This window comes from Schistocerca nitens, chromosome 3, assembly GCF_023898315.1.
Source record: "Schistocerca nitens isolate TAMUIC-IGC-003100 chromosome 3, iqSchNite1.1, whole genome shotgun sequence".
In the NCBI taxonomy this organism is placed as follows: domain Eukaryota; kingdom Metazoa; phylum Arthropoda; class Insecta; order Orthoptera; family Acrididae; genus Schistocerca; species Schistocerca nitens.
Window position 1 is genome coordinate 256,208,524 of NC_064616.1, and position 24,643 is coordinate 256,233,166.

The following is a 24,643-nucleotide window of genomic DNA, read 5'->3' on the forward strand; positions in this document are numbered from 1 at the left end:
CGAGCACGTAAAGCGTCTCTACATGCTGCGGTCCACCAGGGGACCGGTACGTGACGTGGAGAAGAAGTAGTGTGAGGGATGGAATATTCAGCAGCAGTGAGTATGACTTCCGTAAGGTGTGCGACCTGACTATCGCAGCTTGTGAAGGTTTGATCCTGAAAGGTCGCCCTGGAAGAGAAGAGCCCCCAGTCTGCTTTGGAGACGTTCCAACTAGTTGGGCACGGAGAGGGGGTGTGATACAGGAGATGGATGACACACGGGAAGTGGTCGCTAGAATATGTATCAGAAAGGGCATACCACTCAAACTGGCGTGCAAGTTGGGTAGTACATATACAGAGGTCTAAATGGGAATAGGTGTGAGATGTGTCCGAAAGAAAAGTAGGGGCGCCAGTATTGAGGCAGACAAAGATTGAGCTGGTTGAAAAGGAGCCCCTCGGGCAGGATGCTGGAGAGCCCCAAAGGGGATGGTGGGCATTGAAGTCTCCAGTTAACAAAAATGGTGCAGGTAGCTGAGCAATAAGTTGCATCATGTCTGCCCTGGTAACGGCAGACAACGATGGAGTGTAAACGGTACAAATAGAAAATGTAGAGAGTAATTCGGACGGCAACTGCCTGCAGGCCGGTGTGCAATGGGATGGGATCGTAGTAAATATCATCCCGGACCAGCAACATAACCCCTCCATGAGCCGGAATACCTACCACAGGGGGTAGGTCAAAACGCACAGAGGTGTAGTGTGCCAAGGCAATGTGATCGCATGGGCGTAGCTTCGTTTCCTGGAGGGCTACGATGAGCGGACGGTGCAAGCGGAGCAGCAACTTCAAGTCCTCTCGGTTGGAGCGAATGCTGCAAATATTCCAGTAAATAAGTGCCATCGTGAGAAGAAAAGGAAGATGAAAGAAGGGGTCACCTCGAAGGCCGCTGAGGGCCTGGCTTCGAGCGAGTACTGCCGCTGCTATCAGTAGGCAGACAGTCATCGTCCATTGGTTCTATAGGTTCATTGGCCATCTCGTTAAGATGGCCGGGAGGAGGAGCTTCCTCCGCCGGTGGACGGCCAGGTGTTCGGCAACCAGCGGTGCGGCCAGGCGAAATGGATGACAGCCTGGGGCGGCAACCGCTGGGTGGCGCAGGAGAAGAAATGCGCCGTGGCGGAGAAGGAGAACTGTGCTTCCTATGAGCCTTTTTGGAAGGTCTTTTAGTGGAAGTACTGGTCGATGGCTGGGAGTTCGAGGTACGTAGGAAGTCTGCACGAGACGGTTCCTTCTTGAAGGCCCGTACATCTGATTTCTGGGTCTTCGTCTTGGCAGAAGCTGATGAAGGTGCTTGTGTTGGAGGGGTGACGGGAGGAAGAGGAGACGTCGACCGCGCGATCTTAGCACTGGCCGAACGGACGACCGTGGTGCCGACGGTCAGATCGCATGTCTGCGTCGCCACCTCCCTGGTAGTCCGAGGAGAGGCAAGGACAGTACTGTATTTTCGCACTGGGAGCAGCGTGGGCTTCCTACTAGCAAATAGCTTGCGAGCAGCCGAGGTGGACACTTTCTCTTTGACCCAAATTTCTTGGATACAGCGTTCTTCCTTGTAGATGGGACAGTCGCGGGAGGACGCTGCATGGTCACCCTGACAGTTCACACAACGAGGAGACGGAGGTGGACAGTCACCCTCATGGGCATCCCTGCCACAAGTGACACATTTAGCCGCATTGGAACAAGACTGGCGAGTGTGATTAAAACGCTGACACTGGTAGCAGCGCGTAGCGGTCGGGACATAGGGGCGAACAGAAATAACCTCGTAGCCCGCTTTGATACGCGACGGCAGCTGAACACTGTCAAAGGTCAAGAAAAGTGTCCGGGTCGGTATAAGGTCATTGCTGACCTTTTTCATGACCCTATGGACAGCCGTCACACCCTGCTCAGCGAGGAAAGACTGAATCTCCTCGTCAGTCAATCCGTCGAGTGATCGAGTATATACCACACCACGGGACGAATTCAAAGTGCGGTGAGCCTCCACCCAGACAGGGAACGTGTACAGGAGTGTGGCCCGAAGCAGTTTTTGTGCCTGAAAGGTGCTCTCAGTTTCTAGTAACAAGGTACCATTACGCAACCTGGTACACGACTTGACAGATCTGGCTATGGCATCTACGCCCTTCTGGATAACAAAAGGGTTGACAGAGGAAAAATCCTTGCCGTCCTCAGATCGAGAAACTACGAGGAACTGTGGGGCAGGCGGTAGTACTTTTGTCACTGGTGGCTGGTCAAGTTTCCGTTTATGGGCAGAAGTTGAGAGAGAAGAAGAGAAATCCATTGCGGAGGAATCCCCCACGATTGCCAGCATCTCCGATGGCACGCTCCTTCCTTGTGGGGACCCTCTCAGACGGCACTCCCGCCTTAGGTGAATATTTACACCTCAGGTCACACCTCCCGAGAAACAGATGGAGGAACCAATCGGCATGGTCAAAAGGTATCAGCTCAGGCAATCACCCCTCCCTGGGCCTGGCCTTTACCAGGGGGTACGTGCGTGCCTTACTTGTCTACCAAGGGCGGGGAATTACGCGTTACCCCGTCACCAGCTACGCGTGCGAACGCGTGGGTCGGCCTTCAGGCGCGCACAGGGAGGAAGGAAGAAGAGGAAAAAGAAGAGAGAGAGGGAGAGAGAGGACAGACTGTCTCAAACGCCAAGGCGGAGACCAGAGAAGGCAAGGATAAGAAGGCAACGAGAAGGCAAGGAGAAGAAGACAAGGGAAAGAGTAAGGAAGACAGTGAAATGGAGAAGAGCAAAGAAAGGAACCAACCAAAGGAAGGAAGAAATGAGAAGAAGTGAAAAAGCAAAATGACCACAAATAGAGGTCGTGGAACCGTCCGTCTCCGGACGCAGGCACTAACTACCCCCTTGAGGGGGAGGGACTCCTTTTAGTCGCCTCTTACGACAGGCAGGAATACCTCGGGCCTATTCTAATCCCTGGACCCGCAGGGGGGTTGTCCTGAAGTGTCGTTGCACTGTTGTGACTGACTGATGTGAGTGCATTTCAAGCACGACATACGCTTTCTCGGCTCCTGTCGCCATTTTGTCTCAGTGCGCTCTCGAGCGCTCTGGCGGCAGAAAACTGAAGGGCGGCTTCAGCCGAACAAAACTTTATGAGTTTTTCTACGTATCTGTAGTGTCTTATGACCATATGTCAATGAATGGAGCTACAGTGAATTTATGAAATCACTTCAATCATTTGTAATAGCCCTGTAGTCACGGTGGAAAAATGGCATTTGAAGAAGTTATTTCCCCACTGCATTTGTCTGCTTATGATCCTTATGAAAAGCTGAAACTTAGTCTAGACACATTCTCTTAAAAACTGCAGTTTTAAATTAAATTACACCCAGAGGTCATTTTTAATTGATTTTGAGAATGCTTCATTTTAGTGACAACTCTTCCACAAATTAAGGAGATCTGCTATTCTAAACTAGAATTTCACAATGTATTTCACCCATATAAAAAACACTGCAGCAATGAAACCCTGTCATTGTTCAAAGGGCAATTATCTTTCAAACAGTACACATCATCCAAAAGAAGTAGGTTTGGAATACAAAACATTTGTGCTGTACAACTGTTGGACAAGTTATATCATTGATCTGGCTTCCACACAATTTGGAGAAATTTGCCAACATAGTGGTAACACTCATGAAGCCATATTTCGAATGAGAACACTCACTTTAAGTTGACAATTGGCACTCAAACCTAAAGTTGGTCCCCTGACTTCCTAACTATGAGACAACCGCATCTGGCACTTCTTGTATGAATTTGCACAACCACCAGAACTACAAGACAAACTGAAATGTGGAGTAAACCAGTTTATATCCACTGATGTAATGCTTGTCACAAAGTGCTACAATAAAAGTAATATTGTTACTGACTACCTGTAACACCACAAAAATGTGAGACAGCAGAAACCAACAGAAAGACTGGTGCAACAAACAAGAAACCATACTGTGTTGTAGTTTACAAATCAAGTATGGGGACAGTTGACCATATTAACACATTGCTACGTTCTCTCAAGTTAGTGGGGATGTGACACATGAAGTTCTTTCCCCACATACAGGACCTGTAAGATTCACCTGCACACGCTCTCCACAAGGGTACAAACAGGGTGAAAATGGCCAATAGCATAGTTTCATGTGTCTCTACAACACAATGTGTTTAAGCTTATGCCACAGCACAAAAGAAAGGTGGTAGAAGAGAATACCTGGTGGTTATAATTAAACACAGTGTTCTGAGTGGTGCAAGGTAGGCTGTATGTATTACAAGTTGCTGAAACATCGTACATAAGTTCATTAATCAGCGTGCTAATGGAGTGTGCTGAAAAAAATAATAGTTCCACTTTCCACCGGCTGGAGAAAATATGACACTGTAAACAGACACATGTGAAATGTTTGTGTTTTAAACAACAGTAGGCTATTTGTCACTTGGTGACATTAGTTGGTTTTTTTGTGAAGTGACTGTTGGTGTAAACAGTCAATAAGATTGAAGTTTTTATTAGAAATGCAATGGCTATTGAGAAGAAAAAACATGCACTGCAGGTAAAGTTTTATCAGAACAGCAGCAATAGTAGTGCCACATTGCAGGAATATCACTGACAGAAACAGCTGTGAAGATGCCCCACGTCAATAAATGAGATAAAGAATATGATCAAGAAATCTGGAGAAACAGTTAAATTGGGGAGATTACTAGGGAGAAGGAGGTGGCTCATTCCCATGGCAGTAGTTGAAGCTGCTACAGCTATAGCCAACCGCGCAGCCCATGCCTCATTCTGCAGCCAGTGCTCAAGCTGTGTCACAGGAACTGGGAATTGTTTCCCCTATGGTCAACAGATCAGAAGATTTTGTGGCGCATTTTATACTGGTACGGCATTCAGAACGTCCACCAAACGAAGTCCCAAGATAGGTTACACCACCATGACTCGGCCCTTCATTCTTTTGACACACATGGAAGGGATGACATGTGGCCAAGGAAGATTCTTTGTACAGGCAAGGCACATTTAACTCTGCACGGTGCCATGAATGCACAGAACTGAACTGTCAGGTATGGGGATTTACTCTGCCACATGTTGTGCAAGAACATCCACTGCACTCAGCTTATGTGACTCTGTGGTGTAGTTTTGCAAGCTCAATCATTCTCGGTCCATTTTTCTTCGAGAAGATGACACCTTGCAGGCCTGTTAGATGTACAGCAACATCTGCACACTATAAGGACCTCCTTGCGCAACACATGATTCCAGCTTTGCAAGAACACAACTGTGTCTACACAACTATTTTCATGCAAGGTGGGGCCACATCATCTCCAGGCAGTTTCAACATATGTGGCCTTCCAGATCCCCTAACCTAAATCCATGTGACTTCTGATTGTAGGGATCATGTCTAATAGGGGATGTATCCGAACTCTTACAGATCTAGACTGAATAATCTGCAAGCAACTGTAGACCGTGTAATGTTATGAGTGCAGTATGCTGCTGATCCAGGGACCATACTGAACACATTATAACTTGTGACCATATTCTAACAAATGTGACAGAACCACCATTACCTTGTGTTTGATCGTTCCTCCCCTTTTCCTGCAACTACACCACATTCCAAATGCTTACAGCACCATATTTTCACATGGTGGCAGAAAGTGGAATTACTATTTTTTCAGTATACTCCACAAGCACACTGATTATTGAACATATGCATGATGCTTCCTACGATGTATACAGCCTGCACCGCAGCACTCAGAACACCGTCTGTTTAATTAGAACCAGCTGGTGCTTTTATAAGAATCCTCTACCATTTTTTGGACATATTTACTATATATTATTGAGAGTGAACACACAAAGAAAGATATGCCAATGTGTGGATGCACAGTTGCTTGAAACAAAGTGCAATAAGAAATAAGGCCCAAATACAAAACATGCAATAATGAAAAACCAAACAAAAAGGTGCAGTCTTGCACCAAAAATAAAATAAATTTTTAAAACTGCCAGTACTGGACCAAAATAAAACACATTCACTAGGTAGGCAAGCAAAGGGTAGTCATGGTGAGGGACTGTTACATCAGATCGGCTGATGTCATTTAGCATGTATCCTACCTCCCTGACCTGGTTCAAGCCATATTCATGTGTCTGTGAATGTTAGAGCAACTTGGTCAAGTACACATTTGCAGAATACATTAATATGATGCTTCAGAATGGCGAAGCTCACGGTAATGAAAGAGCTGCTCGTCACCTTTACCAAGATCGTTTTCCACAATGTCCGACTCCATCACGTACTCTTTTTGCCACAATTATGCAATGGCTTCAAGAAAGGGTACCTTCACCATCATCAGGCATGACTGTGATGCTATGAGAAGCCACCACACACCCAAACTGCAAGAGGCCGTACTGCATCACGCTGAAGAGAATCTGTCAATAAGTACACAAACAATTTTCTTTGGCAGTTAATGAGTGAGTGGAATTGTAAAACAAGTGATGTACTGGGTCACACCTGAGCAATTACTTGCAAAGTGGTTGTGTTACCAATATGTTCTCAAATGGTGGTAGCGTGGGAACAGTACATGCCTGGACATGGTTCCAATTCAAAATATTCTCTACTCACCCCCCTGTAAAAGCCCTTTAAGTTTGTAACTGGAATTTCCGAGCACCCTGCATTCACAGAAGATGTAAAAAGGCATATTGGTATGACATAACTGGCTGGACACCACCCAAGAGGAATGTTCAACCATCTTTCTGCAAGTTATTTCCACTGGACACCACTTCGGTGACTTGTGCACACTTAATCTACCCTGGAAATCCTACTGGGGAAAGGGCACCTACAGTTTAACATAGAATATGAACCACATTTCATTCCTGGCGTATCTTCACATCATTTAGAGCTCAAGGCTAGCATAAAGGCAGACAGAAAAATTCCAGTGTCTGACATTATGGTCTCCAGGTTCGCCCTTTAACACTAGACCACCAAGCCTGACTTACAGCAGACATAAAAGTTATTCAAATGCTTTAAAGAGATCCCAACTTTGAAATTTCTCTGCAGATGAATTATTACAGTGACAAAAGTATCAACTTTGCAGATTGCAAACACAATCAGTTTAATTATAATCGCCTGTTTAATGTATGCTGTACAAAAACTAAAAACACAGCATACATTACGTTAGTAAAACAAAATTACATAAAATCATCTCTCTCTTATGTGCAACTATTCTTCACAGACTCCAGCAAAAGGTGATCAGTAACCTTGATTATATCCGTTTGAAGGTTGTCTAGGGAGATTTTATTGGGTTTATGAGTTAGGAATATAATGGTAAATTTTCACATAGTTAACTGGCACAAAGAGGTCATCTCTTGAAAGTGGTTTGTAGACAAACCATTGTCTAGTCATAGACCAACAGAAACAGTTCTATATTTCAAACTCTATGGTGTTAATTTCAGAAGTTACAAAAAGAAAAACCAAGCATCAGTGAGTCAAAGGATGTTCAGTTGCAGACAGCCAAACATTTCCAGTTCAGAAGAAGTGATCCGAAATTAAAGTAACCAGTTGATTAGTTACAACACAGGATGCAACATCCGTGCCTTAAGAACATTGTTTACACATTTCGCTCATTACTGATAGACAATCAGTCAGCTTGTGAATATGCACACAGATTGCTATAGTCTAAGGACCAAATCACACACAAAATTATCCAACAGCTCTCATGAAACTGATTCAAATGGAGTAAAGACGTTCTTACTGTGCTTCGCAGAAAACACCATTGTACTTGAGTGATATTAGAGGAAGTCTATACATCCCTTTCTCCTGTAAATGAAGGACTTTTGACCTACAGAAACACCCTAAAGTAACCTGTGGCCTGTTTCATTCTTCCATGGGTAATACAGACAGGACTACAAGGAGAAGACTGCATATTCAGAATGAGTTGTTTAGAAGGGACACAACCACTTAAATTAAATATATGACTCGTGTTGTTTTTATTGCTGGTTATTAAAATTCTGACAAAAGCTACTGGAAAGATTTACTTCATCACAAAAATAATTTTAATGAGCGTGCGAGTTTGTACAGCCAGTCAGCTGAAGACAAACTTCAGAGTTAGAAACTAACTGAAAACTGATTTTCATCACACTTTAATCATCATGTAACTACATTCACAGACTGCATTTGAGACATTCATTTAATTGATTGTAAATATAATGTACTTGGATAGCTAAAAAATTGACTCACCCAGCAGCAGCAGGCGAAAACACACATAAATGTATTAAAGTTTGCAAGCTTCCGGAGTCGGTGGTTCCTCATTCTGGCGCAAGAGTCGAAGGATAAGGAAGAGGAGTGAAGGAAGAGGAGTGAAGGAAGAGGAGTGAAGGAAGAGGAGTGAAGGAAGAGGAGTGAAGGAAGAGGAGTGAAGGAAGAGGAGTGAAGGAAGAGGAGTGAAGGAAGAGGACAGCTGCGGTTTATGGAAAGGGGTAGAGTTCAGAATAGTCACCCAGAACAATGGGTCAGAGGAAACTTACTGGACAGGACGAGAAGGAAAGACTGACTGTTGGAGACTGCATCAGATGATTTGAAAACCTGATAGCTTCCAGCTGGAAGATAAAGTAATGTGCAGGACAGAGATTACTGCCAAAACATCATGCATGAGTTGGAGTGGAAAGCTAAGTGTATTTTACATTATAAGAGGTGGGAGTGGGGTGACAAAAAGTAGACAGGTCAGAAAGTGAAAGATATAGGAAACTGAAATGAAGTGAAGAAATGAATAGTTACCATGAAGAATCACCAAGACCAAAAAATTAACGTAAATTAAGCCCAGGTGGGTGGCGAGAATCAAGAACTTCTTGTAGTGCCAATTTCCACCTGTGGAGTTCTGAGAAAGCGGTGTCTGGGGGAAGAACCCAGATGGCTGGTGTGGTGGAAACAGGCACCGAGGTTATGACTTATGTTGTACAGCATGCTCTGCAACATGACAGTGTGTTGCCAGTATAAACCCGCTGCCTATGCCCATTCATATTAATTGATAACTTTGTGGTAGTCATGCCAATGTAAAAGGCTGAACAATGTTTAAATAACAGCTGGTATATGATGTGTCGTTTCACAGGTGGCTCTCCCATTGATAGTGTATGTTTTTATCAGTTACAGGGCTGGTTACAGGTAGTGGCTGGAGGATACATAGGGCAAGAGGGCAAGGCTTACAGCGGGGACAGTCACAGACATAGGAGCAATAGGGTACAGAGATACATGCAGGAGGAGTGAAGGGTCTAACAAGGATATTGTGGAGATTGGTAGGGTAACAAAAAGGTGTTCTAGGTGTGATGGGCAAAATGTCAGACAGAATCGACCTCATTTCAGGGTGCAGTTTAGGAAGTTATAACCTTGCTGAAGTAGCTGATTAATACACTGAAGACCAGTATATTACTGACTGACAAGTGGTGTAATCCTAAGTTGTTTTTTGGAGCGATGAGTAGTTCCAGGATTGGATGTGATGGCCTGGAAAATCTGCTTCTGAACTACGCTGGTGAAGTAATTATATTCAGTGCAGGCTGAGGTGAGAATGGTGGTGTATTAATGTGAAGAGTCTGCATCTGAACAAATATGTTTGCCTCAAATTCCAAGGCTGTGTGAGAGGGAATGTTTGACATGGAAACGTTCCCTCCCATACAGCCTTGGCATTTGAGGCAAACATATTTGTTCAGATGCAGACTCTTTACAGCTATACACCACCATTCTCACTTCAGCCTTCACTGGATGTAATTACACGATCAGCTTAATTCAAAAGCAGATTTTCCAGGTCATCACATCCAATCCTGGCACTACTCATGCCTCCAAAAATAAGACTTAGGAGTACACCACTTGTCACTTCCAAGGGGAGGCCACAATGTTGGGATCATGGATTTACTTCAGACTTTGTACACCTTTAGTGGGCAATTAAAACAACATTACATGCAAGCAGTAAGGGCACTACTCAGGCAATTCTGAGAAAATCACTAGAAGTTTTACGTGTCTATTATGTAACTGATGTAGCTGTGCGAAGATGCCAACCGTAAGAAGTCACTGTGGTCAAGTGGTTAGTGTTGGCGTGTTGGAAGAGGTTCATAGACGAGACAACAGTTGGAGTCTTGATAACACTTTTTAATCTACGTTTTTATTATCACTGGTCACATATTTAATTTACGTGACACCTAAGAGGTAATATAGTGGAAAAAACCACATGTATTTTCATGAAGTTTTAGTGAATTTACTTTGTTATTTGCCTATTTACTGTTGTTGTTGTTGTGGTCTTCAGTCCTGAGACTGGTTTGATGCAGCTCTCCATGCTACTCTATCCTGTGCAAGCTTCTTCATCTCCCAGTACCTACTGCAACCTACATCCTTCTGAATCTGCTTAGTGTATTGATCTCTTGGTCTCCCTCTACAATTTTTACCCTCCATGCTGCCCTCCAATGCCAAATTTGTGATCCCTTGATGCCTCAAAACATGTCCTACCAACCGATCCCTTCTTCTAGTCAAGTTGTGCCACAAACTTCTCTTCTCCCCAATCCTATTCAATACCTCCTCATTAGTTACGTGATCTACCCACCTTATCTTCAGCATTCTTCTGTAGCACCACATTTCGAAAGCTTCTATTCTCTTCTTGTCCAAACTAGTTATCGTCCATGTCTCACTTCCATACATGGCTACACTCCATACAAATACTTTCAGAAACGACTTCCTGACACCTAAATCTATACTCGATGTTAACAAATTTCTCTTCTTCAGAAACGCTTTCCTTGCCATTGCCAGTCTACATTTTATGTCCTCTCTACTTCGACCATCATCGGTTATTTTACTCCCTAAATAGCAAAACTCCTTTACTACTTTAAGTATCTCATTTCCTAATCTAATTCCCTCAGCATCACCCGACTTAATTTGACTACATTCCATTATCCTCGTTTTGCTTTTGTTGATGTTCATCTTATATCCTCCTTTCAAGACACTGTCCATTCCGTTCAACTGCTCTTCCAAGTCCTTTGCTGTCTCTGACAGAATTACAATGTCATCGGCGAACCTCAAAGTTTTTACTTCTTCTCCATGAATTTTAATACCTACTCCGAATTTTTCTTTTGTTTCCTTTACTGCTTGCTCAATATACAGATTGAATAACATCGGGGAGAGGCTACAACCCTGTCTCACTCCTTTCCCAACCACTGCTTCCCTTTCATGCCCCTCGACTCTTATAACTGCCATCTGGTTTCTGTACAAATTGTAAATAGCCTTTCGCTCCCTGTATTTTACCCCTGCCACCTTCAGAATTTGAAAGAGAGTATTCCAGTCAACATTGTCAAAAGCTTTCTCTAAGTCTACAAATGCCAGAAACGTAGGTTTGCCTTTTCTTAATCTTTCTTCCAAGATAAGTCGTAAGGTCAGTATTGCCTCACGTGTTCCAACATTTCTACGGAATCCAAACTGATCTTCTCCGAGGTCGGCTTCTACCAGTTTTTCCATTTGTCTGTAAAGAATTCGCGTTAGTATTTTGCAGCTGTGACTTATTAAACTGATAGTTCGGTAATTTTCACATCTGTCAACACCTGCTTTCTTTGGGATTGGAATTATTATATTCTTCTTGAAGTCTGAGGGTATTTCGCCTGTCTCATACATCTTGCTCACCAGATGGTAGAGTTTTGTCATGACTGGCTCTCCCGAGGCCATCAGTAGTTCTAGTGGAATGTTGTCTACTCCCGGGGCCTTGTTTCGACTCAGGTCTTTCAGTGCTCTGTCAAACTCTTCACGCAGTATCTTATCTCCCATTTCGTCTTCATCTACATCCTCTTCCATTTCCATAATATTGTCCTCAAGTACATCTCCCTTGTATAAACCCTCTATATACTCCTTCCACCTTTCTGCCTTCCCTTCTTTGCTTAGAACTGGGTTTCCATCTGAGCTCTTGATATTCATACATGTGGTTCTCTTCTCTCCAAAGGTCTCTTTAATTTTCCCGTAGGCAGTATCTATCTTACCCCTAGTGAGACAAGCCTCTACATCCTTACATTTGTCCTCTAGCCATCCCTGCTTAGCCATTTTGCACTTCCTGTCGATTTCATTTTTGAGACGTTTGTATTCCTTTTTGCCTGCTTCATTTACTGCATTTTTATATTTTCTTCTTTCATCAATTAAATTCAATATTTCTTCTGTTACCCAAGGATTTCGATTAGCCCTCGTCTTTTTACCTACTTGATCGTCTGCTGCCTTCACCACTTCATCCCTCAGAGCTACCCATTCTTCTTCTACTGTATTTATTTCCCCCATTCCTGTCAATTGTTCCCTTATGCTCTCCCTGAAACTCTCTACAACCTCTGGTTCTTTCAGTTTATCCAGGTCCCATCTCCTTAAATTCCCACCTTTTTGCAGTTTCTTCAGTTTCAATCTGCAGTTCATAACCAATAGATTGTGGTCAGAATCCACATCTGCCCCAGGAAATGTCTTACAATTTAAAACCTGGTTCCTAAATCTCTGTCTTACCATTATATAATCTATCTGAAACCTGTCAGTATCTCCAGGCTTCTTCCATGTATACAGCCTCCTTTCATGATTCTTGAACCAAGTGTTAGCTATGATTAAGTTATGCTCTGTGCAAAATTCTACAAGGCGGCTTCCTCTTTCATTCCTTCCCCCCAATCCATATTCACCTACTATGTTTCCTTCTCTCCCTTTTCCTACTGACGAATTCCAGTCACCCATGACTATTAAATTTTCGTCTCCCTTCACTACCTGAATAATTTCTTTTATCTCGTCATACATTTCATCAATTTCTTCATCATCTGCAGAGCTAGTTGGCATATAAACTTGTACTACTGTAGTAGGCATGGGCTTTGTGTCTATCTTGGCCACAATAATGCGTTCACTATGCTGTTTGTAGTAGTTAACCCGCACTCCTATTTTTTTATTCATTATTAAACCTACTCCTGCATTACCCCTATTTGATTTTGTATTTATAACCCTGTAATCACCTGACCAAAAGTCTTGTTCCTCCTGCCACCGAACTTCACTAATTCCCACTATATCTAACTTTAACCTATCCATTTCCCTTTTCAAATTTTCTAACCTACCTGCCCGATTAAGTGATCTGACATTCCACGCTCCGATCCGTAGACTGCCAGTTTTCTTTCTCCTGATAACGACGTCCTCTTGAGTAGTCCCCGCCCGGAGATCCGAATGGGGGACTATTTTACCTCCGGAATATTTTACCCAAGAGGACGCCATCATCATTTAATCATACAGTAGAGCTGCATGTCCTCGGGAAAAATTACGGCTGTAGTTTCCCCTTGCTTTCAGCCGTTCGCAGTACCAGCACAGCAAGGCCGTTTTGGTTAATGTTACAAGGCCAGATCAGTCAATCATCCAGACTGTTGCCCCTGCAACTACTGAAAAGGCTGCTGCCCCTCTTCAGGAACCACATGTTTGTCTGGCCTCTCAACAGATACCCCTCCGTTGTGGTTGCACCTACGGTACGGCCATCTGTATCGCTGAGGCACGCAAGCCTCCCCACCAACGGCAAGGTCCATGGTTCATGGGGGGCTATTTACTGTATGTAATTAAATTTTCAAAGATGAAGGACAGACTTTGAGAGCCCATGTCAAACCTAAATAAATAATTACGCGAATAAAGGTTTCTTGAAATTACTGCAACCAGTCACTTTTGTTTTGTTCTTCATTTTTTTTTATTGCATTACCAGTTTCGAACCGCCTAGAGATTCATCATCAGAGGGTACATTTATTAATTGTCTGCAGTACTGTGGGATTTGCGTACAGTGATTAATACCCATTAGTTGGATATAGGTGAACACAGTAATCTGGAAAATGTAACGAATGTTTGCCTGTGACGTTAATTGTACTGCAGTGCAATCCAACCAATGGATATTAATCACTCTACATGACTTCCACATTGCTGCAGACAATTAATAAATGTACCATCTGATGAATCGCTAGGCGGTTCGAATCCGGTAATGGAATAAAAAAAATTGAAGGAAAAAACAAAAGGTGACTGGTTTCAATAATAAGACACTTTTATTCATCAGTCACAGTGTTCCTCATTCATAATGGATAAAAGTTTTAAATAATGCAAGTGATGTTATTCATGATCAGTAATATAATGAGTTACAACGTGCCAAATCACAAGAGTAATGCACAATTACTCATCGGACATGCTCACATCATCACACCTTGCAGGATGCTATTTATCATGCAGACATGGAAAACAAATTGAAACTTCATGCAAATACACATTGTCTTTTTTCATTATATTGCCTCTCAAATGCCATATAAATTAATATGACCAGTCATGAAAAAACAAATAGATTAATAAGCACGTTTGAGCAGGAATCAAACGGTCCCCTCATAGAAGTTCATCTTTTAAGGCTCTAATGCTTTTCACTTGACCACCATGAGCTGTAACAGTCAACATCTACAAACATTAGCCATATAAAAGACGCATAAAACTTCTCTTGCAATTTTCTTGGAATTTCCAGAGTAGTGCACCTTATTACTTGCACATTATGTTGTTTTAATGGCCAACTAAAGATGTACAAAGTTTGAAGTAAATCAGTCATTCCGATGTCATGGCCTCCCCTTGTCAGTATTATACTGGTCTTTAATGTATTAATCAGCTATTTCATGAAGGGTGTGACTTCCTAAAACTGAGCCCTGAAATGAGGTTGATTCTGTCCGACATTTTGCCCATCACACCTAGAACACCTTTTTGTTGCTCTTTCAATATCCACAATATCCTTGTTAGATCTTACACTCCTCCCGCACCTATCTCTATACCCTACGGCTTCTACGTCCGTGACCATCCCCACTGTGCCCTATACATCCTCGTGTCACTATCTATCCTTGTGCCACTATCTATACCAGCCGCATAACTGGCAAAACATATACTTTCAAAGGGAGAGCGGCCTCTGAAATGACATTGCATACCACCTGTTATTTAAACATTGTTCGGCCTTTTACATTGGCATGACTACCACAAAGTCATGAGTTAATATGAATGGGCATAGGTAGATGGTATATACTAGTAACACACAATACTCTGTTCCAGAGCATGCTGTACAACATAATAGTCATAACCTCAGTGCCTGTTTCCACCACACCTGCCATCGGGGTTCTTCCCCCAAGACACCACTTTCTCATAACTCCGCATGTGGGAACTAGCACTACAACATGACCTTGGTACCTGCCACCCATCTCAGCTTAATTTACATTAATTTCTTCAAAGTAACTATTCCTTTCTTCACTCCCTTTCAGTTTTCTATATCTTTCATTTTCTAACCTGTCTATTTTTTGCCACCTCCGCCTCCCACCTCTACCACATAAAATGCACTTAGCTTTCCACTCTAACTCATGGATGACATTTTGGCATTAATCTCTGTCCTGCGCATTAACTTATCTTCCACCTTGAAGCTCTCAGGGTTTCAGAACACCCGATGCAGTCTCCAACAATCAGTCTTTCCTTCTCCTCCTGTCCGGTAAGTCTTCCCTGACCCAGGGTTCTGGGTGACTATCCTTAACTGTTCCCCTTTTCCTAAACCTCACCAGTCCTTTTCCTTCACCCCTCTTCTTTCCCCTTCCACCCTTGTGCAAGAATAAGGAGCCACTGGCTCTGAAATCTTGCTGTTCATTCAATTTGCTTTGAGAGGTATGATGCTTTAACTCTAGGTTAATTCTAGTGCTGCAAGAGAGACGTATATTGCAGCAGCAACTATTCAAAATTCCTAAAAGGAACTAAGTTCATAAGATTGAATTGTTTTGCTTCAAAGACAAAGTAACAACAATATGTGACCAACAGTTTTAATTCCTCAGGACATACTACACTTCCACAAAGGTTTCTGCAAAGAACCTGAAAAGGGTGGTTCAATACTGGGCGCAGTTCTTTTTTACCCTTTCAGCATAGTGCAACTTTGACGTTTGCCTTTACTTTCTGAGATACTGAAAATTAAAGAAAAAAAGTTTCTGCTAATAAAAGATCAGACGCACAAAGTTTCTGGGCAATCATATTGGTATATTAATGAAAAGAACAACTCACCAGAAATCTGCCGACCTATTTTCATTTGCTTATAAGCCACAAATTTCACAATATGAATTTCATTGGTACTGTGAAAGCACACAGTTTTAAAAATGGGACTCTCCAAAGGTCAGAGGATCAGAGAAAGGCAAGGGCACACCACCGCCAATATGATTAGGACTAGTAAGGCACTAGACTGCTCAACCCAATCTTCAGTGTCAGTAAAAGTAAGTGTTGCATCAACTCATTAAAATTTTTTTCTGCTTCATGTGTTCTCTTTACACTATCCTATTTAGCAATATTATTTCAAAGTTTCAGTTTAATCTCTGTGAGAGGTATACACCAGTCGCACACGAAAGGACCAATCTATTAAAAATAGTGCTACCTTGTGTGACTTAACTGAACCAAGCAACCACGAGAAAGTTCCAGCAAACAATAAAGGCTTGTTTCTATAATCACTAAATAATTTCTGGTACTTCTATTTCAAAAGTTCATTCTGTATTCTTGTGTATTAAGAAATATCTTAAAAATCAATCTTTTGAGATTAGACCTTTCTGCTCTGTAATATATAAGCTGTCATGTCATTATTATCTCAAAAACTTACACTCACTTTTCAAAATCATTTTGTCCTATAAATAGTTAAGAGGCCACTACTCAATATATACAAATATCCGGAGAATATCAATACTTCTCTTAATCCTGAATAATCCAGTTTTTTCCAATTGAAACCATTTCTAAATGACAAAGTTCATAATGCAATAGAACTATTCTAAGACAGTAGTTTAAGTAACTGCCTTCAAGAAAACAGGTACTTACAAAGTTTTAGAGGTGGTCAGAGGAAGTTTAAAATTTTTCTTTTGAAGTGCTCTGTGCAACAAGTACTATGTAAATGGAAAGATGACAGAACAATAAGCTGCAAGACAGGACAAAAATATGTGGGATAATTTATGAGAAAATTCTCATTTCAAAATCAATTCATACCAAAACTGCTGATAATTACATCTTCTTACTGCCCCCCCCCCCCCAAACACACACACGCATTACGTTATTTATGAAATAGACTCCAGATGAAGGGTAAGTAAATGCTCTTTTTTATCTACAGTGCGCAACAGTGTTTGTTGGCAACTATTCAATAGTTGTCAAAACATTATTTGCAGTTTCTGCTACTATGGAGTGTGTGTCACTTCAGTAAACATCCAAATTACATCACCTACTGAATTTTTAAACGTGAATGTTTTGTTATACATGATAGTGAACTGATAAAGGATACATTTTATAGCAAGATCCTTCTCAAGTCCAATCTGAAGTGGCATATACATATAACTTTCACAAAGAAGCTATGTCACCCTTGAATATATCTTACCCAGAAGCTGGAAATCAATAAATTTTGATCATGAAAAATTTCAGCAGTTACTATCACCATCTCTTTAGCTTTCTTATCAAAGTGTCAAAATGTTGCTCCTATAGTGCTCAATTTATATTTAGTTTGCAAATACATGTATGTTCCAACTGCAGATGGTATGAAATTGATAATGAAATAAAGTTAACAACAAATTACAAGTTCATTATTTCAAATACTTACATATGTAAAATCAATGAAATCACAGTCCACATCACAGTAGCCGACAGTGCCTACTGAGTAACTACCTTCTTGCTTATATCGAAATTTACCCAATGATCGGTGGAAAAGTACTGTGTGAAAAAGACTTGCTACAGCTTCATCAACTTGTCTGCCCTCTACAGTCTGCCAAAAGAAAATTAATCATTAATCTAGAGCCCATTATTTCCTCTTCATTGCCTATAAGAGGCACCAAAACCATTTCTCTACTTTACATGACTAACAAAAATACTGAATGAAAGTCTTTGCAGAACAAATTAATTTATATTTTACCTTCACATAGTGACAATTAAGAAACTACTACTAAGTTATAGCTAGAATTTGAGTATAAACATTGAATCTGGATGTTTGTCTGTTGTGGATAACACACTTATCAGCATTAAAAGATGTAAAATGAATAATTCAGTAAGCCACATCACAACAGCTAACAATGCTAATGAAATTCTAAAGCCCCAGTTCCAAATATTAGCTCAGGACAGAGTTTTAGTCTACCTGGGAGATTCAGCACGATGTACATTCAAGGCGAACTTAAAGATTCAGTCACTAAATATTATCTGCTCATTGGTAATTATTTCTTTTAACATATGAACCTGGTTTATTCCTTCATCTGGTATTCATTTAGCTCTATTCTTTGCACTTTATTATTTCAGTCTCTTGTCCTCAGTGGGGATTCTTCACATTTCCTACACAACCTGAGATTGTCCACAATCAGGTATTAACTATTTCTCTTATACTGATTTCTTCATCTAACCCATTCATCTCCTCCACACAATTTTTGCATTTTCTCAGTCCTTTTATTTCTGTTATAGCGATTGTTGAAGTAATGGAAAATTTGTTCAGCTACATCTGTCTCTTCTCTTTACTTACATATTTTCCTCTCATTATGTAGCATCTGCTTTCAACTCCAGACTGTTTCCATGTTCTCCATTCCCTTTACTTCCCCCACAATAAAATAATGTAGCATCGTATTCTGCTGCACATAGTGCTTGGAGTTTAAACCTTTTGGCTTTATTGATCTGTCCAAAATAAGTCTTCAGAGATTTTAATGCATGTATACATGTTTTGCATGTATAATATTTGAGCTCTACATTCTTCATAATTGTTGCCAAAAGAATCATTTTAATAATGGCTAAATTTATAGCAGTGGCAACAGTTGCTACATCACCTGCAAGGGCAATGTATTTAATTTTGCCATCTTAACTTTTGGTCACGCACACCCACATCCTCCATCAATCCTTGCAGCCTCAACATAAGACAATATTTGTAATACCCACACACTGCTTAATTTATAGAAGAAGAGAGGAAATCTCACTCCAGCCCAGGGTCAATTTATTCAGTGCTAAGTATGCATATCCAATTAAGATTGTCTAAATCAGTGGCTCCGAACCTTCCTCAGACCAAAACCCCCGAGTTCAGTCAGGCATTAGGTAGTAACCCCCCCCCCCCCTATCATCATCTCCAACTTTAGCACCTATCTAATCTGTAGAATGAAATGTTTTTCTTGGAACACTTATTTTTAAAGTGATGAAAGATGAATGAAATGTAGTAGTAGTAGTAGTAGTAGTAGTAGTAGTAGTAGTAGTAGGAGAGAGAGAGAGAGAGAGAGAGAGAGAGAGAGAGAGAGAGAGAACAGCGCCCCAGACTATATCCTTAATGAACAAACCGAGTTAGCTAACACCCCTTTACTGAAAAATTTCCAAAAATTATTTTCCACCCTCCAAAGCAAATAATATTCTTATGCTTATCTGCAGATTAAGTAGCAAATTTATGTGTTACTACAATTCTCATGATACTAAATGTAAATAAATAATGTAGCCTACTGTCGTACCTATACAGTACTAAAAAAAAATGGATCAACTTTATAATAAATGTAACAGTATTTACTATAAAGCTCACACTATCAATGTCTCCCTGTACTAGTGTTAAAGGTGTTTCAGTTGCTTAAGTGAATTTATGATCTTTTTCCAAACATGGGACATCTTCATGATGTCACAACATATCATAGTATCTTTGTCACTCATATGTTTGTAAGCACTTTGTATTGTATCAAAGCATGTGGTGTGTGCTAGAAATCTTTTCTGTGACAAATCTAAAAAGCTCAGCAAGAAAAATTTATGTGTGCAACAATAAGAATGCAGTGGGAATGTATTCACATCTGTTGGACAAATGTAATGAAAACAAACACTCCAAACCGACATTTCACGTCAGTCACATCCAATGAAAATCTGTAAATGCAACAATCTGTGTGGCATGCTTATAATTATGTATTATTTATATTTTAGGACAATTAATCTGTAAAAAAACGTAATGAAAGCATGAAAACCATCTGAAGATAAATCATAATGATTCGAAACTGGTAATAAAGGAACTGAAAATAAATTTGTGGCTGGTTGCTGTCTCAACACCATCAACATTAATGCTACTAATTGAGAAAAGTAATTATTGATAAGCGACTCCATGGAGTGTCCTGTGCACCACGACCAGATAATAGATATACTTAGAAGGAGAGACAGCATTGGTCGTATTTTTTTTCTGTTTTATTATCCGCAAAATCGATTTTCGGTCACTTTGTGACCATCCTCAGTGCTGTAATATATAATTTAAATTGGTCGCTCTAAGCTTGTTGACACCAGTGCCTGCCAATTTAAATTATATATTACAGCACTGAGGATGGTCACTAAGTGACCGAAAATCGATTTTGCGGTTAATAAAACAAAAAAATACGACCAATGCTGTCTCTCCTTCTAAGTAATTATTGATAACTTATATAATCAATATTAAAGACTTACGAAATTGTGATAATAGTAGTGATCTTTTGAAAATAATTTAGTTTCATGACAAACACAACTGAATCATTTAGTTTTTACCCCTCAGAAAATTATATTTTTCCCCTCAGGTGGTAATTACCCCAAGGTTGGGAACCATTGGTCTAAATCAATCTTGGACTGGGGCAGTCTTAAGTGCCGTTCTTCTTCCACGATTGAAGCTGTGTCGAGAGAGTAACAATATTGTGGAAATCGGACTTCCATTTCTTTACCCATCAGTAAAGGATGATTTGGTTTTCTTGTGCTCTTTTCCCATCATCATCAGATCTTTCTCCCAAGAAACTGTAAAGGAGTGTCTTACCACAGTTCTTTTTAATTTACTACTTTTGGGATTTTTAGCAAGAAATTTGATTTTGAAGTTACCATTTGAAAGAGAGACTGTGGGATCAAGTTTTGTCACATCATCATCCGATTTGAATTCATACTGTAGACATGCTCTCTCCATGTGATTATGTTTTTCCGTTTTTTGTCAGCTTACAAAGATAATATGCTTGTTTTATTATCATGTAATGTCTTACTACTGGGATTATGCTGGAGTATTCATGAACACAAACATTTCCTTTTGAAGTTCTTCCCTATTATTTACTAATCTAACAATTGAAACTTAATATTCCACTACAGACATATTTGTCAATGTGATGAGACATATCTCACTATCATTTTTACCTCCAATTGTTTTCTTCTTTTGTGTTACACCATCCATTTCATTTCATGTGTTAAATAATCTTTCTTAAATTCCTCAAATTTCATAATATTGTGTAGAAAACTCAAGTTTGACTTAGTGCACTATCACATTTCTCTTACTTCTGCATCTTATTAATTGCTTTTGGCTTCTTCCGAACAAGGTGATACGGACTTTACATTTGCCTTTTGATGTGTCATTTTCTGTTATATGACAGGGGCTTAGGTATTGATACTTTTGCTTGCAGCATTGTTGCAAAACTCTTCTTCATACACTCTGGTCATGTCCTGTGATATATCCAGAAAATTCACATCAGATGCAAAAAGTAAAATGGTAACATCAGCTGCATAACAGGACTCTGCAAGTATAACTGCTGACTTATGCAGATACGTTCACATTTTTTAAAAGGCACATATTTTAGAATGTGCCTATTTCCTATATAAAATATCTAAAAATTACCAATATGTTTGAAATGGGTATAAGTAGATCAAAGTTCATGAAATCCTACAAGAGACCATTTAATCTAAAGCTTGATGTATCAATACCACCGATACATACTGAGCTACAAAATGTATGTACCTATGTAATTATTCAGTAAATATGGAAAAAGCTACAAAAAATCCATTAAAAACTGCATATCCAAAAACATTATATAATACAAAATTCATATACTACAAACTTTCAAAATGAGTGCAATATAGTGAATATAGCACATAGACCCACACTTTAGACAAGTATCTAACACATCCATAAAGTTAAATGAGATTCTGGAAAAGCTGAGATAGGAAGACAGACTGAAGAGATAATGAAAAAAAATTTGAGAAACATATGGTAGAGGCTGTTCACAATATTTAAACATGATATTAACTGTCCATTGTGACAACGTAATCAAGAAACACTGAATTACACTAAGTAACTGTGAACTGAAACGCTTTTTTATTCAGTGTAAACTGTCCCTTCAGAGAAGTTCATTCCGCAGAATACGAAAATTGATTCATGACAATTTTTTTTTCTTTTGTTTCTGCGGCGGGGTGATGCACGCAGAAACAATATTTTCATTTATCTTTCGTACCGTAACAAAAATAACATCACATTCCCAACTTGCCACAACTACAGAAAATTGATTTTTTAAATGTAGAAGTGCAACTCATTACCTAACGGTAAACTCAACTTTCTCTAACCGCATGTTAAAATGCCTTTGTCGTTATGCAAACACGTCTAACATATTAATATATTCACCTGGGTTTATTGTCGTGATTCGAATGCAAGAGCAGATACGAAGTAAAAAGAAGACGTAATGACCGGCGCAATTAACTCAGCCGGTACTGAAAATAGGAACACTCTTTCACAATATTTGTGCCACTGATACAAACTACTTTACACAGAGACGAATTAGCGCATCTAGCCTTTTTAAATAGTTCTGTAGTACACTTCAAACTGAAAATGTTTGGTAATTTTCAACAACTATGGTCTAGGACCGTCGTTACTTACCAATTCAAAAGTCTGGGATCTTGCATTCATGTTCTATTTTTGAGAATTTTCGCAACTGATTATTCATGACTATTAATTTTTTTAGCTAGCCGTATTTCCACTTGCTAGCGTGGAACACTTTAAAACCTACTTTGCACTGCAAGCGCACACAACAAGCGTTGGATTGTCAGCTGTTCTTTGTTTATGTGCAAGAATATAAAGTAGCTTATGTTTTTCTTCGAATATCTATAGCTTTCAGTTCACAACAATTACCGACACTTTCTTCAAACCTTCTTATCGTTTGGAAAAAACACACATGCCGACGCCTAGATACACGGCCACACAAATAGAAATGCATAATATTACTGACGCCGCCCCAGCAAGCTTTCACCACATATCCTCTCCCAGCCCCTCATGCGTTTCTACGTCATGCCAGAGACTCTCATGTATGAAATGAACTCAGTCGATAAACCAAGCCACGTTATCGATATTTTTGTTCACAATATCGATGCCATTTCGCGTAAACTTGTTTAGAAGCATAAGCGAACCAAATTCATTCTTTCAGATATTCGTAGTCAATGTCGTGTAGTCAGCAGGGAGTAAATGCATGACATGTCATTCAGTTCATTTTTTCCAAATAGGCGTGTAAGAGGACAAAAAGTGTCCGTATTCAAGGCAGGCTTCCGAAATTGGGGCTACCATCTTCTGCGCGAAATACAAATCTTCTACTAAGAATATTTGCAAAAAAGGTTATTAGTTCAGGAAGTTTAACACCTGCTCAGCTTCGAGGTACCAGTAGCTAGAAGGAAAGAGGATTAGGGTTAAACGTCCCGTTAACGACAAGGTCAGTAGTGGCACAACCCAAGTTCGCATTTCATTACAGTTTTTCATAGGAAGCCTCCCAGCAATCACCTAAAGTGATTTAGGAAAAACATTGAAAATCTAAGTCTAGGTAGTCAGACGCAGATTCAAATGTCGCTCGTCACGAATGAGACTCCAGCGTTTTAATTTCGTGAGGTATAGAGACGTTTGAATGCGTACGTTGAAGAAAGAATGGATTATGGGTAGGATCTGTCGCAATCTCGTTGAAGAGACAGTACTGGTATTTTCCAGACCTGATTTATGGCAAGCATGGAAAACCTGCATCAGGGAGGGGATTTGAATCTACTCCTCACTCAAGAAGTCCAATGCAGTCATCAATAACATTAATCGTCTAGGCAACTCTATCGTAGTCATTAAAAAAGTTTATCACAAACTGTTTAGAGCCTCTGAACGAGAGAATTCGATTTAGATTAAAAAGAAAATTCTTACTCATCAATAGTCACTAGAAGCTGAGGCTGAAAGAGACACAAAAGGACGAATGTAGTTCGTCCAAAGCCATTTAGTTCTCGGCTATTCGCACAAGGACAGTGTTTTACCGCTGTGCCATGCGCACACAACACACGAGTCATCTCAGTCTCTTCATTACTGAGCGAAGTAGAGGAGTAGTTAAGTATTGGAATCTAATTCAGGAGTAGTGGGGCTCATATTCTCGACTCAACCATATTGATTAACCTTTTTGTGGATTCACTAAAGAAGGGTAGGCGGATGCTGGGGCGGTTGCTTAAAGAAGGTCACAGCTCAGCTCCTTCTTCATACTTGCCTGTACCATGTTTCTGCCCGGTCTCTGATGCCACTGATGTCAACGGGACGATAATCTTTAGCAGTCTTCAGTACCCTTAAATAATCAAGGGTCTAAGAATCCATGCCAATGCTCAGCAAAGAAAAGCTCAAAATATTTGATATGAGGCTATTCCTTTCATAAGCTGCACTACCTTACAACTCCCTAGTGAATGAATTATTATTGTCAACTGCACAGCAGGTCAACTAATATACTTGGTAATCTATCATCATTTTCTGATGCGATTTAGATATTGTTTATTAGCTTGTCTCTGGTATGTATTTGCCCCTACACTATAAAGTGGTCTGTGGAGGAGGAGATAGTGTTTAACGTCTCGTCGACAACGAGATCATTAGAAA

At 40.4% G+C, this 24,643-nt stretch overlaps 1 protein-coding gene across 1 annotated transcript in view; it reads right to left on the reverse strand.

The window, feature by feature from the left end:
* Positions 1-23,054, reverse strand: part of LOC126249566 (autophagy-related protein 101) — a 39,519-nt gene extending 16,465 nt beyond the window's left edge. Inside the window, exons 1-2 of the mRNA XM_049951229.1 lie at positions 22,646-23,054; positions 17,612-17,773 (exon numbers count right to left, since the gene is read on the reverse strand). Of these exons, the coding sequence (XP_049807186.1) occupies positions 17,612-17,773; positions 22,646-22,675 (192 nt within the window). The 5' untranslated portion in view covers positions 22,676-23,054. The remainder of the gene's footprint in view (positions 1-17,611; positions 17,774-22,645) is intronic.
* Positions 23,055-24,643: the final 1,589 nt, after the last annotated feature.